General features: G+C 41.5%; 1 protein-coding gene across 1 annotated transcript in view; it reads right to left on the reverse strand.

The window, feature by feature from the left end:
• Positions 1-16614, reverse strand: part of LOC139306005 (adhesion G protein-coupled receptor L3-like) — a 122903-nt gene that overhangs the window by 18761 nt on the left and 87528 nt on the right. The window contains exons 13-15 of the mRNA XM_070929964.1: positions 7933-8142; positions 5494-5714; positions 595-661 (exon numbers count right to left, since the gene is read on the reverse strand). Coding sequence (XP_070786065.1) covers positions 595-661; positions 5494-5714; positions 7933-8142 — 498 coding nt within the window. The remainder of the gene's footprint in view (positions 1-594; positions 662-5493; positions 5715-7932; positions 8143-16614) is intronic.

The following is a 16614-nucleotide window of genomic DNA, read 5'->3' on the forward strand; positions in this document are numbered from 1 at the left end:
GAGCACATCTCTTGTGCCACAGCAAAATTTACAGCTTGGCATTAGCTTAAATACTTAGATGAACACCAGCCTGACACCAGATTTAAAGAAGCTGGATCAATAAAAGTATTTTGAAAATTAGTGCTGTCCTAGTTGGGAAAGGCACAGAAAGTGTGTGTGTGTCCTCCCTGCACAACGCTTGTGTAGCTCAGTTGTCTGTGTGCCTGCGAGGAGAAGATGGGAAAAGGTAGTGGAGTACGAGTTGGAACAGGAACAAAATCAATCATAATCGCAGTGCGGATTACTCCAACACTGCATACTGAGCAGAGTTCACTCTCTTTCTCTCACCCCCCACCACCTCCACCTCCATCCCCCAAAATTGTCTCAGCCGGTGACTGCAGCGGGGTGACAAACTGCAATATATTCTCTACACCCCTCATTCGTTTTTCTGGACGGCTCCGTGCCCGGCGGTGGCATATATGCTCAACAGGGCAGAGAAAAGAGGGAGGATAGGAGCTAGAAAAAGGGATCTCGGTGGACCATTTAAGCGACGACCCGCAGGCTAAGTAGGGTTAATGAGCAGAAGAGGGTGGGAGTGGTGGGTGTTACGCTTACCATAATTATCAAGGTTGCTGGTCCTATGAAACTCCAAATGAAGTAGGTGTCCAGGCGAAGCCAGCAACTGCAATGACAGAGATAGAGTGAGAAGAAGAGGGGCATATGAAGCAAGAGAGAGGATGGTGAATATGAGTAGAGAGTGAGGAACGGGGGGGGAAGATTTGAGGTTATAGCTTTATACTCCTGCTCAGCAGATATACATCAAGTGGGAGGCTGGAGTGACACAGAGGAATAGGCACTTCAAAACATAGATTGCCGCAAGGGGCTTGAAGAATTATGACCATCAGTAAGAATTTGGAGGATAGGGGCTTTCAGTGTCAATGACAGCAATAATGATGGGCTTTCATAGCCAAAACAGGTGTGCTATCAAAGTTAAAGAAAAAACAGGGATGGAGTGTAGCCAATACTGTAAAGGATGTACCCTACAGGACGAGACTGACCAGACTTCAGTTCGATTCTGTTTCAATTAGTCGGGTTAAGGTAGCAAATTACCATTACAGATGATAATTTATGGATGATTCAATTAGTTCTCAATTGAATCCCACTGTATCACTCCAAAGGAATTGGATTGACCTTGACCCTGACAGACATGGCCACACACAGTCCTTAAGCACTCAAACTCACAACAAAGTGTCTTACATGTCCATGTTAACTGTGATGACTCTGTAGGACCGCTATAATTACGTCAATGATTAAATAACATGCTCTCCTGACCTCACACTTCATATCAAAACATTACAGATAGTCAGTTCTTCTCCACTGAGTAAAAACTAAATACAGACCAGAAGCAACAGGGCCGGTGGAAGGTGACGGTACTCCTTTGAAGTGGCAAAAAAAAAAAAAACTTGATTCATGACCTGTGGTTGAATTATTAATCTTTTAATCTCCGCCGCTGTAGCAGATAGACGCCTCCATTTTTGGCCACTGTAAAATTACAGTTCATACGGCCGCGTTGTCATTCAAGCTGACAAAGAGGGAAAATGGAAGTGGCAGAGAATAACCCATAATTCAATAGCATTTTAAGGCAAATTGAAATGTATGGGGCACTTTAAAGGAATACACCACTTGGTTTTAGACAGTGGCTACGGTAAAAAGGTGCTAAAGACAAAAATGTAAGAAAACAATTGAAAAATAGCAACTACATATGTCTCAAAAATATGACACACTGCTTTAAAATGTGATCGCTGGTGAAAATGTAGGCGTCTTTTTCCCATAAAACCTATTTTGGTACTATGCACAATGTGAAAGCAAAACAAAGCAAGTTACTATGATGTATGATATGATGAATGCTATTTTTGGTCCCATTCTCTTGGAGGAAAAACAAAATGAGGCATCTCCAGCATTAAGAGCAATACAGCCAGCAAATTTAAAAATCAAGACCAGAAACCTCAGCTGCAACGGACAAGTTTGTACATGTTTCACTTTTTGTCACCACAGAACTCGCTGACAAATGAGAGATAAACACTGTATAAGACGTGACAGGACAAAAATTGACTGTTCCTTTGTTGTTACTGGGACTTGATATGTCTCCCCCTCACTGATATCAATAGATGAGAGGAGGCAACACCGAAAAACACATATGGATGCAAAAAGAAGTGAACAAGCGCAAACAAAAGATGCACAACATGCACATAACTCTGGCAGCTCATCAAAGCACACGCTCTGAACGTCGCTGTTATAAATTATGCTGAAGGTTCCATTGTTTGTTTGTACCTTCTTCTTCTTCAGATCATAGAAAGATTTTAAGACGTGGTGGGCGGTGGGAGCTGCAGGCTCACATTCTTTTCTGCCTCCTCTACCTCCCCTTCTCTACTTCTGTCATGGTTGTGTTTGGCTTTTGGAGCACATCTAGTTTTATCTCCCCCCCAGTATGCTACGTTGTGCACTATTCCTTTAGTAACCAAGCAATAACACAAATGCATGCCAGTCAAAACACAAGCCATGCTCGTGCCAACAGCTTGTGCTGAGTATTCTGGCATTAGTGCCACCAATCTGCAGGGATCTGACACAGGCAGTCCTTTGAGCCAAGGCAGCTTAATCTGCAAAGATGTCATCTTGCAACAGAGATAGTCATTTCACTGGCGTGAGTGTGAGCTGATGACCAACTGAGGGAGTGAAGCAATGTCAAACATTTGGGCTAAGGACATCTCAAGCGGCTTTTTGATTCAGTCTGAAGTCCTGGTGCACATTTTGTCTTAAACGATGCTCTTGTGCAGACTTGTGCATGGTCTTTGGTAACGCAGGTTAAAGGGACCCTGTGAAGGTTTTGACCTGTAGTGGTGCTATGGAGCAATGTTTTGATGAGCTGCCCATTTTGTTTGTATCTTGTGGTTTTAAGCTAATGCACCAAGAAACGTAGCACTGTGCCTGCAAAAGGCAGGAAAGAAGACAAAGAACAATGCTAGCTAGACTCTCAAGAGACTCTCAAGAGACTGCTATGACGTGCAAGGCGAGGGTCACGTGACAGACGGAGAAAGCCAGAGGTGTCAGTAAGCTACTTTTGTGATAGCCTTGCTAGCTAGTACATAACATAATGATCATAAGATAACAATAGCTAACAGAGCCCATAGTGGTCAACCGGGCCGTAAACATCCAAGCAGATTAGCATGCTAGCTGTAGTGCTAGCTTTGCTACCTTTCTTGTCACATGACTCCTGCCTTGCAGTTTCCTGGAGAGTGTCCTGACAGTGTCACAATAGAAGTGAATAGAACAGGTTTCAATAAATTATATATGTATTTTTTTTTTTGCCTTGCAAATGTTTTATAAGAAGAAAAATACTAAGGACAATACCCACCATTATTCTGCATGCTCAGTGGAACAGACTCTACTTCTGTAACAGCAACTACATTACTGAAACAAGAAGCTAATTCTATCTCCTGAGTTTACATGTGGTTTGATGTACTACTTTCATTAAACTGGAGAAATTACACAGGATTATATCCTTGTTTTGTTGACCACAAAGCACCTTCACTGGACTTAGTAGAGTAAAACGCCTTGCTCAAGGTCACAATTAGAGTAATCACTGGGAGTAATTTAATAGAAATCCTACTTTGCTTTGCCAGGATCAGAGATTCCTATTTGATCTCAGACTTTGAACAGAGTCCACAAGTTTTGCTGACCTTCAGAGTGCTGCAGCCTTTTTAATGTGCTCAGTTATTATGAGTCACTGGGACCTGGTTCCAGCCATCTTCTAAACCTGAGTCACTTTTGACAGCAACTTGTTGGATATTTCTGCTCACACTTGAGACCACCCATGACAACGCTGCTATGGTCTAAAAAAATCAATTTGTGGCGGGACTAAATGCCCTCCCCCACCTTTTGCTATTCACCACGTGTCACGTCTTGTCCCTTCCCTCATCCTTCAATGGCTGCGTATAATTGTTCCACCGGTGGCAGGCTTTAATTATTCACATGATGCCAAGGCTCAGGCAGTGGCAGCTATCACCTCATCCATCACCAAGAACTATGGCTCTGCCAATCTACAAATGCACTGTCTACCGGTTGCGTTGTGTGTGTGTGTGTGTATATGTGTGTGTATGTGTGCCATATATGATAAACATCTCGGAAGCAAACTGCTGATGCTGGTCTTCATTATTTTCAGATGAGTTTGAGATTAACAGAGAGGAATGGAGGGCGATCCTCTGCTTGACATTACACTGCTTTATAGACCACTTTGTATTTTGGAGGAATGGGCCGGGAAATTATATTTTATGTAGCTTCTGTAGGAAATACAAAAGGCAGTCTCTGTCGCTCCCCATCTTTTTGTTAATCTCCTGTCTCTTTCTCTCTCTTTCACTCTCCATCTCCCTCTTCATACTCACTCTCCCTCCTCCCTTCCTCTAAATCTCTCCATCTCCATGCTGCAATTTGTGCATCCTAAAACGCTGCAGACATTAACCACAATAGCCTGACATTCATCCAGCAATACTATCTCCTCAAGTTAGCATTTTTCACTGTCAAAACAATGTCAATTCAGCAGTGGGGAAATGCATGCAGCTTGAGTAACGGTTCTGCTTCATTAAAAGTTGATGATGAGCAATCACTATTGGAGCGTCATCTGCAAGATTGTTCAAGCCCCTCCAACAAACACAAGCAGTTGTCATGTTGTTAGCAGGGTGTAGATACACACTGAATGGTGGGGTTAAGTTAGGAAACCCTATTGTTCTTTTTGGCCTCCTGGTTTCCCCACTTAACCAGTTCAGAGTGTAGACTCAATCCACAGATTCTACATTGTTTTTTTAGGATTTTTCCTTTCATGAGGTGAAATATCAACAATAAGTTGCTTTCTTTGGGGCAAAAATGGTTGAAGCGCTGGTTAGTGGTTCAATCTCGGGTCCTCCTTTCTCCAAATTGATCCCCATGAATGTGTATGAGAAAAACCAAAAGCTGCTTTGCAATGTAGCCTAATATGTAATGTAAACAGGTAGAAGATCAGTCGATTGCATAGCAACAAAAGTCTATGCAGACTTCGCATAATGCAATTTAATAGCATCTTTCAACAGACTCAAAATCAAAACATCATCATATTTTCTAGGGTTTCACTTGGTCATTTTCTAAGACTTGTCAAAGCTCATCCAGAGCAAAAGAAGACATTAACAACTGTTTTCGAAGGCTGAGTAGAGCTCTTTAAGACTAGTAAATGGATCTTGGTGTAAATTCAGATCCCTGAAAGGACGTGTTGGGTGGACAAATGCACTTTTCTAGTAAGCTGTCTACGTACTCTACGGTAAAGTATGGGTTTGAATTCTATTATTTTGCTAAAATGACTCAATGTCTCAAAAGGTACCTTCATATGAGTATTACATGCAGAAAGGAAAGCCAAAGCCAATTCCTCTGCAGCATTCAGACAGATTGTGAAGCCTAATATGCTCACAAGCTAGCTCCATGTGTACTCACACTCGGTCTGTGCCATAACTGCGGTAGTCCACCGCAGCGGAAACGGCCACAATTAGCGCGGGAACTCCATAGCCCACGAGGTAGAAGTAGCGCCGACGCGAGTGCTCACTCTCGAACACCTCCACCAGCATGATGTAGAGCTGCACGCCCTCCAGGAACATCCACGTGAACGCTGCCAGGAAGAAGAAGTGAAGCAGGGCAGCGAAGACGGCACAAGCAATCTGGGTTTATATAGTGGCAGATGCAAACAAACATGAGAGAGATAAAAAGGGAGGGGAAAAAAGAAGGGAGATGAGTATTCACAGTTAAAAACATATTTTAATCAAATCACTTTTGGGCATTTAGTTGATTCCTGAAGGATTAAATGTCTTGTTAAAGGACATAATGTGTGGCATCATTCAAGTGACTATAACCGAGCAGCACTTTCTGAACTATGCATGCTTGCGTCTTCACAACAATTAGCATTGCTAAGCTTTGTTTGACTGCAGTGATTGGATGTTTGCCTGTAGTGAGTGGCAGAAGAATGCTGCAGCTACTGAGCCCATGTGGTCTTGTTTGCCGTAGATGGCATGGAAGAAAGAGAGATATGAAGAAGTGAAGTCGACAGTCCACGAGCCATTTGGAGCTCATTGCATTTTACACCAAGGCCAGGTGCGGGCACATAAGACGTAGTTACACACTTCCTGAGCTGATAGAGATACGTACAGGGGACACTAGAATACAGCACACCGTCATTTGCATGTCTGCGCGTGCCCACACACTTTCTAACAATAATAAGGTACAGTACTTACATGGATTGATCTAATTATTAGCACAGTTGAACATAACTAACGTATTTTGTCACTGAAATGGATTCAATTAAATAACTAAAGGGTTGAGCGGACATTAATTGCAGTCCAGGAGAGTGATCTTAGAGCCGGGCTGTGAATCACACCCATAAAATGTTATGGAAGGGAAAGGTGTAGGCCAAAGCATTATCTTTAACTTCACAGGGAAGTAGCCTTGGCGGATAAACTATGGCTTGTGAGTTTTGGTTCTGATAGTTATGGTGATATTTGAAGAGCAAAATATAGATGCTGCATGATGCTGAAAAGTAAGGGCATATAATTTCTTTCTCTGTGAATTAAGTATTTCTATTAATAGTTGTGTACTGTAGGTATGTGCGGGATAATATGATATAAACAATGACAACAAATACATAATTCTTAAAAACAATTCTTAAAAAGCCTAAAAGTAGTAAGATATATTCCAGTGTCTGACCCCATTATAAATGTAGACTGAGATCATTTCATACTGTGCTCATTTTTCCCCCTAGAAGAGCTGTGTACTCTGTCTCATTAGTAAGCAAAAATGGCACGATTTCGAGAGGCTGTAGGTGGGATAAAGCCCTTCGCCATCCTGTACACATGTAATGACTCCACATTTGTCTACAGTATGAACACACACACTTGAAGATGACTGTGCAATGACAGCATGCCTCCACCTGCTACCACGACTGAGCTCTTACAGGAAAGTAATGCCATCCAAACTGCAGTTATGGTACTAGAAGAGGGTTTACTGTATTGAACAGCTTAATCCAGATTCATCTGAAGTGTATAAAAATTGGAAAACTGCACCAGGTGGTGGTTGGGAAGGGTGAATGAATGACTGAATTCATGTCAGTGAGAATGTACAGTGTAAGAGTGATCCAGATATGAGGTGGTGAGAGTGAGCTGGAAGGTGTGCGCTTATGTGAGCGTCATTTCAAGTATGTGTTTGCTTCTGTGCAACAAAGAGAAGGAGCATTTGTTGAATAAAGAGCATGCAATTCAGTCTTCGTCTCAGTGAGCCAGACAAGTCCAGTCCTTCCTCACTGGGAAGCACCACTCACAGCACAGCAGGAAACCAAAGGTAACCCCCCCCCCCCCCAAAAAAAAAGATTGGCTCTAAAATCTAGAGAGAAGATGGTGAACACTCTTCAGTGGAGATTAATACAAAGCTTTTAGGGAGCCCTTCCAGCAGCCCCTACGGTATTTGTAAAAAGATTTTCAACAAATTCTGCGAGTTTTTTTGGGGCAAGGTGCAAAGAAAGAGGCATGTCTTCATTTTGTTTTTTTCGATTTTGACAAATGCACACCTTCATGGGTTATATAGTAAAAAACCTGACTTCTTATGATTCAATACTGCCATCTGAATGTTTACAAGTGTTCACATTTGAGACTTCAGATGAACTTGTTTAAACTCTCATTGTTTTTATCCTGCACATGGAGGAACAGTTTGCCATTTTTGGAAATGTATTTGCTTTCTTGACTTGTTTGACTTAGTACTAGCAGCCAGTTAGCTTAGCTTAGCATAAAGACTGGAAACAGGGGGAAACAGCTAGCCTGGCTCTGTCCAAAGGTAACAAAATCCACCTTTACAGTAGCATAACTGTAAATTATCCACCAGAAGCAGTCTTACCGGCTGGTCGCCCCGATTGATCCCCACCAGGAACAGGGACTCGGCGATGAATAGGCTGATGCAGAGGTTCTTGTGGATGGTGTTACGGTCACTCTGGAGGCCACGGAAGAAGCAGAAGGTGAAGAGGCTGATGAGCAGGCAGACCAGCGACAGTAGGATGCCAACCCAAGTAATGACATCAAGAAGCATGTCGTGAACAGGGTCTGTGTTCTGTAAGAGAAGTGACGGGAGAATTGTCATCAGAAAATACATGTATTTTTCTTAATATTGTACCCAGAACTTTTAGTATTTGAAAAGACTGTAAGGAAAAGATAATATACCTTGTACAGGAATTCATTTGTAAAGGAAAAAACAAAACAAAAAACAATCAATGGTAAAAATGAAAAAAACTACCATGAAATGAAATTACCATTCTATCCCAGCAACAATCCAAAAGCCTTTATTTTCATTGTTATTTTTTGAATTCACACAACCATCCAATAAACCACTACACAGTGAGCCACAGGTGGCCTATATGAATCATGAATTAGTCAGTGTGAATCAATCTAAAACGCCCCCCTATTGTTTCATTTTGGTCAGGCAACAAAGTGGGACAAAGTGAGCAGTCCAAAGAGGCCGCAGGTGTCTAAGACCGACACAACAGGAGCACAATCAAACCACAACATGGTCAATAACTTTCACTGTTGCTTTTAGATAATTTCCTCTTTTCAAATAGTAATTTGCCACCACAGCCAGTTTTGGGCACTAAAAAGCCTTTTGCCAACAATAAATTTGAGGCTTTACGGGAGAGATAAGGATCAACAGTGATTCCACCGCAGCCATGAAAGAGAATTTACATCAGTCCATAAAAGCCAAGTGCACGTAGGGATACTTGGACAGAAGCGGGAAAAGGCAACACACTCTAAAACAGCAGAATCTGCAGAATGACTGACTTCTGTAGCCTTAAACACATTAAAACAAACACATCAGAAGCAACATCCTGCCAAGAACCTGCCAAGGGTAAAAATTGGGGCTTGTTAGAATTGGAGCTTAATTAGGAATGTGTAATAGGTGACATCTTGTCAATAAGTTCTGTGCGAAATTTTGAAGGTCTTGTGCTTTTCTTACTTGATCAGCAAACTTTACAGAATTCCTCTAAAACAGTGGTTGCCAGCAAGCGGTGCTTGTACCCCACGGTGTGCATGGAAACATTGAGAAGTAGCTCAACCAATGTGACAAAATAGAGATTTACAATTTGATTAGAAAAATATACATCCACCTATTAAGTCTGCTGTAATACTTGAGCACCATATGAAGAAGCATGCATGAAAACTGGCAGTTAATTTTAAGTTAAAGTTTAATTAGTTAGCTAAAAGTAATGGATAAATAAAATACATTGCTAAAATGAATGGACTGCATTTAATGCATTTAAAAATAATTAGCTAAAAGTACTGGATAAATAGTTCTAATAATTATAAGTAAAGGGGAAATTGTTGAAATAGCTGAAAGTAATTAATTAATGTTAACAATAGTAAGCTAAAAGTAAAAGACAAATAAAATAGATTGCTAAAATGTATGGATAAACAATTAGCTTAAAGTAGTGGATAAACGGTTGAAATAGTTTGTTAAAAGTAATGGATAAATGGTTGAAATGGCTAGCTTCTGCTGCCCCAAGTGGCAGTACTACAAATGCATTGACAGTTCAATTGTATAAAAAAATATTGTAATATCCACTTTTATATCATTAATGGTTAAATAATATCTAGTTTTAAATCAATTCAAATGAACACATTTGGAACATGGTAAAATATGGGGATAAGCATCAGAGTGACATCTTGATTTATTAACTAAACATTATTACTGCATCAAAACATTTTGGTCAGCTTCTGAGGCTTCCTAATTTCCCAAAGGGATAGTCCTCGTTTTCAGCCTGCTGGGCATTGATTTAAAAAAAAGGGAGGAAAAAAGTGAAAGTCGGTGGAGGGGGATGATTTTAAAGAAAACTGCCAACCTTCTCACAACTGACTGTCATCCCTGCTGGGACTCAAGGACTATCTGGGTGGAACTTTTGAGTTTTGACATGACGACTATGTCTGAATGCTAATGAACATCAAAGAGGCATTATTTGAACACAGGAGAACTTAAAGGTAGACAGTTAATTAGCATTGACAGGTAGTTAGAAATCAGCACAGGTGAAAGTTAAACTCCCCTTAGCAATGTATACATCAAGCACAGAGACTGTATATTAACTACCAGATTTAGAGTACAGTTAGGCTGTGTGATATCAAAGGCTGCATACACAGTCTTGGCCTCCAGCGCAGGACAAACCCAAGAAAATATTTGCTTACGTTGAGAAATAATGCAGCAAAAGCATACTATATGTCTAATATGTCTTTCAAACAAGCACCTCTTTAAATCATATTTCGACCAAAGTCAGCAGTATTTTCTGCGGGGGCACAGAGAGGGAGACCATCAACATCCACTGGTGGTTTTTCTTTCCTTTTCTTTTTTCTTCCTCCCCCCATGAAGTTACAGTGAGGAAACTTGGGGAATGAAGTATCGCACAAAAGCCTTGTTTAGTGGCAACTCGGCTAACGCTACCAGAGAGGGGAACAGATGCTGATCATTAAGGGGCTCTGGTACAATAACAGCCGCAGTGCTCCTTGAGTCTGGGGAGAGCGCTCTTTTGATTTTCCTGCCTGATGAGCCGTTGTGTATACGTTTGGGGGGGGGGGGGGGGGCTAGCAAGATGTTGTATAGAACAGACGTGTGTGTGTGTGTGTGTGTGTGTGTGTGTGTGTGTCAGTCTGAGTGAAAGTAAGGATGATTTCAGCCCCCTTACTTTCGAGGGGTACCTACGCAGTGGGTGGCAACAGATGTTGATGTTTGTGCTTGCATGCTCTGTAGGTGTGTAGTGCATGTGACACACAAATCTGTTTGCAGTCTGCTGCATTACAGAGGTATTGATGCGGTGGGTGGTACTAGCTGCGGCGCATTGTGAGGGGACCCTAAGGTCTCCTGGGCTAGCGAGCTGTGCAGTGGCTGCAGGCTCTATCCATCACAATCTCACCTTCAATTGGAGAGGGGCCAGGTCAGAGAGAAAAGAGAAAGCAACAGAGGAACAGAAAATGAGACAAAGCTATAGAAACAGAGAGAGAAGGGCACGGAGTGTATCTACACCTGGGTGATGGATTTACTGTGGAATGATTTCTTTGTTCTGGGAGGTGGATGATGGCTGAGACATGGCCAGCCACAATGTCTCTGCTGAAAAGTTTCCTTTTACTGGGGGCTCTGCCCAGGCAGGATGGCAAATGATCTGATCTGCAGAGCCTCTGCACCTAACCTCACACCGACAAGCCTCCACGATGGGAATCAGTACAGGGGTCTCTAAAGTGGGCAGACGTAATTCGCTCTGAAATTCACTCACTGTGTCGTGAGGGCGGCCAAGTCATACAGCATCCATGTTACTTAGCGGGGCGAGGCACATTTGTCCACATTCAATTTGCCTTCCCATCTTTCTCTCCTACATTTTTCTGTTATTTCTTAAACACATATTTTTCATTCCAGATGGATGCCTGAGGAGATTGGCTTTGCCCCCGATCTGCTCGCACATAGCACAAAATAAGGTTTCTGGGCACTCGAGCAGTCTGCCAAGGAGGACCAGCCGTGGCAACAAGCCTTTTGCATTGCGCGCTGGTCTTTCCGGCCAAGGCATCTGAACCTGACATCACATCATACGCACATGATTACCATAACATCCTGTGTCTAAAGCCAAAATCTCCTGAACCATGTCTCTGAAATACGTAAGAGGGTGAAGTGGTGAAGGGAACAGAGCGTCAATCTTTTATACCTCAAAGAACCGCTCTGAGCATGGGGCTATGAAGCCAATCCAATTAAAATGCATAAATCTCCCTATATGCCTCCAGAGCTAGGCTTTGACTCATGAAATACGGTCAGGCAGGGCAGACAGTTGCGCTAAGGGGTAGTGGCCCACTGCAGGGAGTCATGTGACAAGTTCACCTACGGTATGAGCAAGGATTTATGATCTGCACAGGGATGAGGAACAGTTGCAGAGAGGGCATATGAATCAGGGGTACTGGAAAATTCGTCACATTTAAAAGGGCTGGGAGAGAGATTCCAGATTGCGTGGTGGGAGTTGACATTCAGCACATGCACCTAATGTCACACTGTGTTCTAAGCTACAATAACTATGATATAAGGTCCAGGGACGACATTCGGTTGCTATGGCAGTTAACGTGGCCCCCATCTTCTCCGTCTGTAAACATATAAATAGATTTATTTTGAACCATCCCCCTTACTGTGTGTTACAGTACCATGCTTATGTGTAACATCATAAAATACACGACTAACCTTGACTGTCCTTTCTCATCATAGTAACTGTCTGATGGTGCCAGTGAGGAGATGTTCTATAAGGACAGTGATGAATGTTACCCAAATATCACCCTTTCCATCATCCAGTGGGATGTGCCATTGATTTATACTTACTGGTCTGTCGGGAATAGTGCCACTTACCAGTAGCTCAATGCCTCCCTGGGGCCTATCTTTGCACACACATCTACTACGTAAATAATGGCCCGTAGGTGGAATCAGAGCAGGTCTATATTTCTTGAGCTGGGGCTTGTGCTTTAGCCTATATTTAAAAGATTTTTTTAAATCTCAATGCCCACCAGCTATTTCACAAATGGTGGACTTAAATTCAAAGCAAAGGGTTCAATAAACAGCCTCAGGAGCTTGAATGAGCATGAGCCATTAGGGAATCTTAGAAAATATGTTTAAAGCAGACACTGATGGAACAGTGGCTATCCATGGTGTGTTTTTGTGAAAGTCATTGACCTCCTGCATCTGCTGAAGCATGACCAAGTGACCCAGAAAGGTTTATGCAACAAAGAAGCTGATGTGTAAAGCCAAACAAGATGACATCACCACTAGTATCAAATGTTATGGAGGTCAATTGATTTGATTTGAAATGTTCATGTGGTGTCCATGTTCAACACCACCTTTGGAAGAGCTAAATCCTGCCTTTCAATATTGAGTCAAGTGGAATGAACTTATTCCCAATACATTTTAAGCATCCTTTTGCAGTGAAAGTCTCAAGGCTCAGTAGCAGGACATCTTGAGGTTAGAATCATCAGTGCTCTTAGCAAAGTCACATTAAAGTACACCCACTCTTACCATCTCTTGCTCCAAAACCTACAAAAGAGACATATAATCTCTCACACGCAGCTGCCGTCTGTGAATAGTTTTAATTTGTTTATGCGGCCAACGGCGCTTCTCAGCTCGGATTGCAAGATCAGTCAAAGGCATCAGCTCTCTGGCTAGATAGCTCAAAATTTGCAAACAAAGGGCTCGAGTGGCGACCCAGGCAGCAGTGACAGCACTCGATGCCCTTGTGATAGACTAAATGGCAGTTACCTGATCCCCTGTATCTGACAGATATCGTGTGAGTGGGTGCACTCCTGAAAAGTAGGAGGCCTGGTTTAGATATTTCACATTAATGAGTTCTTGTGCGTCTGCAACTTGAAAAAGACTTCACAGTTGGTAATGTGGTTAAGGACATTGCATTAGAGACCACCAAGGTTCTAAACATGTTTGGATACTTGCTTGCAAATTTTCAACAATGTTCAAACAGCTACAATATGTGAATTAGAAATTATTCTGAGGAACTAATTGACTTCAAATTTAATTAATCCCAATGAGACGCTGCTGAGTGTATCTAATAATCTCATACACAGTGCATTCTAGTGCTAGGGTTTCTTACACACTCTCACAATCAATGTCAGGTTGAACATGATTACAAGGCACTTATTGTTAAAAAGTTTCTTTGTGCACATATATTATTTTTATAACGTTTGGTCTCAAAAGAGTGAAAGTTTAGTCAATAAGACCTTGGAAAACCTAAAGTTTACAGTAGGTAACTGAACTAAAAATTGTAGCATGTCAGATATGATTATATATAATGAATATATAATGATTGTTATTCCTGATGACAATGCATCACATCCCACATGGAGAAAATCAACAGCTACGAATCAATTTTCCCCGGAAAGAATTGGCTTCTTTTTCCACTAGGCGAGAGATAAAATATCACAACACATTTGAATTCTGCTCGTCAAAACTGTTGAAATTAGAGCGTCCGAAACAATCTAGCAACTTCAAATTGCAGCCAAAATGACGGCGTTCATAATGCCACATGCACAAGCAGGAACATTTTGCCATTTCTAATTTGCGTGAAGTATGTGGCACTTTGAATGCAATCATAACTTGGTGCTAAAAACGTAACACTACAAGCCCTGAGCAGACGACAGCTTATTAAGCTGAACATAAAGATCTCTGAATATAACACTATCATTATTCCCAACTAGCGTGCATGCGATCCATCGGCCAAAAAAACAACAAGTTGAAAGATGATGGTGATACAGTAGCGAGCCTCTGTCCTCCAAAGGAAAATTGTAATTACAGTTTGCCTGTCTTTTTTCCTTTCCCGAGATGTGACTGAAAAATAAACAAGGTTAGAATATAATCTGTTGCTCTGAGGGTAATGAGTAATAACAATGCAGAGATCAGCAGTGGTATGTTCTGTTGCCATGGATACAAAAACAGTCTCTCCAATTTATGAAATTTCTTTCTCTGCCTCTCTCTTCCTCACACACACTCCCACTTTCCCTCCATTCACTGTGTTCTCAGATACAACACAGTGACAGTTTGTCAAACAAAAAGCCTCCGTATCTCTCATTCAGCGGCACCTTCCAACAAGCTGCCTTTTATAACATCCAAGTAGAAAAGATAAAGAATAAAGGAAGGTGAAAAAAATGCTATCACTACAAACTGGGGTGTAACTACTGTCCACTTTCCTCCGGTGAATGCAGTGCCACAAGCAAGCCATGCTTTCCAAAATGTTATGGACTGGCTTGACTGAAAGCGCTCCTTTTACTGCTTCCTTTTTTTCCCCCTTTTGCTGCTTTGCTTTCATTGCGTGAAGGCTCCCATTCTTCGAGGCTCCCTTTCTATTCCACACTGAGCTGCAGAGAGCTTAGTGGGTCCAAAAGTCATGCTGCTGAGTGACAAACAGAAGCTTTCTCTAGCTAGAAGTAAAGCACACCTTCTCGGACGCCCCAGGAATCGTGTGTGCAGGGTAAAAAAAAACAGACTGAATTTTGTGTGTGATTGTGTGCATGAATGTTTTTACAATTGGCTTCGTATGAGAGATAGAGTCGGACTGGGGAATAGAGGGAGGTGAAGGAAGGTCTAGTGGTTTCATGGACAAGGGCCAACTGGAACGGCGCTCACAGTGTTTTTTCCCCCACTGATATAGAATAGAGGCTCTGGAGAGACAGATGCCATACCAGATACCAAAAACTACTCCGCTCCGTCAGCAGCAAGCTCCTCAAACTTCCTGTGACAGAAATAATTAAGCTGTCTGTCAGCATCAGAACTACAACAACTTCTTCCCTGACCGGCAATTCTCCTACCTTTTCCTCCAACTCACTCAATTTTTCCATCTTCTTTTGCCACCTTATCTCCCTTTCTTATTTTTTTCAGCTTTGTAAGCGCTGCCCACAATAGTCACTCCAGCAGGTTTTTTTGTACAACAACTTCCATTAGCACCTCCCAATTAACTGCTCTCCATCACTCCACCTAAGACTTTTCAAACTTTGCACTCAAAGATACAATGTACATGTTTTCTTTTTTCCTCCTTCCTGTCTTTATATAAATACATAAATAAACACATTCATGCATACAGATGCAGATAAAAGAAGCAGATGGAAATGGTTCAGGCTAATAAAAAAAGTCTTAATATTAGGTTTGGAGTTCAATAGCATGAATACAAATATGAATAATTCAATCCCTTAGTAAACATATTTAGGTTTGACTCTATACATTTTTAACAAAATGTAATTATAAAAAATATGAGGGAAACTAAGTAATTTTCTTGCTAAGAATTAGTGGAGAAGATTGATACCACTCTGCTGTCTGTGCGCTAACTTCGAAGCTTGAGTCAGAATGCTAAGCTAATAGCCTAGCTTAGCATACAACTTGTTTTTGGATGGATAAAAGAAGCGCACCTGTTAATTGCTGAGTTTAAGAAGTACTGATGTATTTTTTAACGTTGTAGAGAGCCAGGCTAGTTGTATCCCTCTGCTTCCAGCCTTTATGCTAAGCTAATCGCCTGCTGACTCCAGCTCCATAGTTAGCGCACAGACACAAGGTTGGCATCAATCTTCTCACCTAACTCTAGCAAAGAACATTTCCCAAATTGACAAACTATAACTTTACCATTGGCATTCTGGGAACTAAAATTCAGGGATTAGATATTTTGTCAGGGATTAGATATTTGCTACTTAGCTAAATGACTGGCAACAGCACATTGCTCTTTGCTAAGAATAAAGTGAGACAAGGTAAGATATTAAGAAGAGATTAGTTAGATTTAGAGAAATCTGGTTATTTTACTAACTTGGAATCAGATCCAAAATTGAACCCCTGTTGTAATAACGGTGCATTTTGTAATAAACGTCCAAAATGTAATAACTTTGTTATTTCATTTTGTAATAAAGCTGCATTTTGTAATAAACTGCCGCATTTCGTAATAAGTTCGGAAAACATTCCAAGTGGTTTATGGCTTGGCTGGTAATTAAACATATTAGACATGGACAATTTGAAATTACAGATATATTTTGGAAATAG

This window comes from Enoplosus armatus, chromosome 23 (genome assembly GCF_043641665.1).
Source record: "Enoplosus armatus isolate fEnoArm2 chromosome 23, fEnoArm2.hap1, whole genome shotgun sequence".
NCBI lineage: Eukaryota > Metazoa > Chordata > Actinopteri > Centrarchiformes > Enoplosidae > Enoplosus > Enoplosus armatus.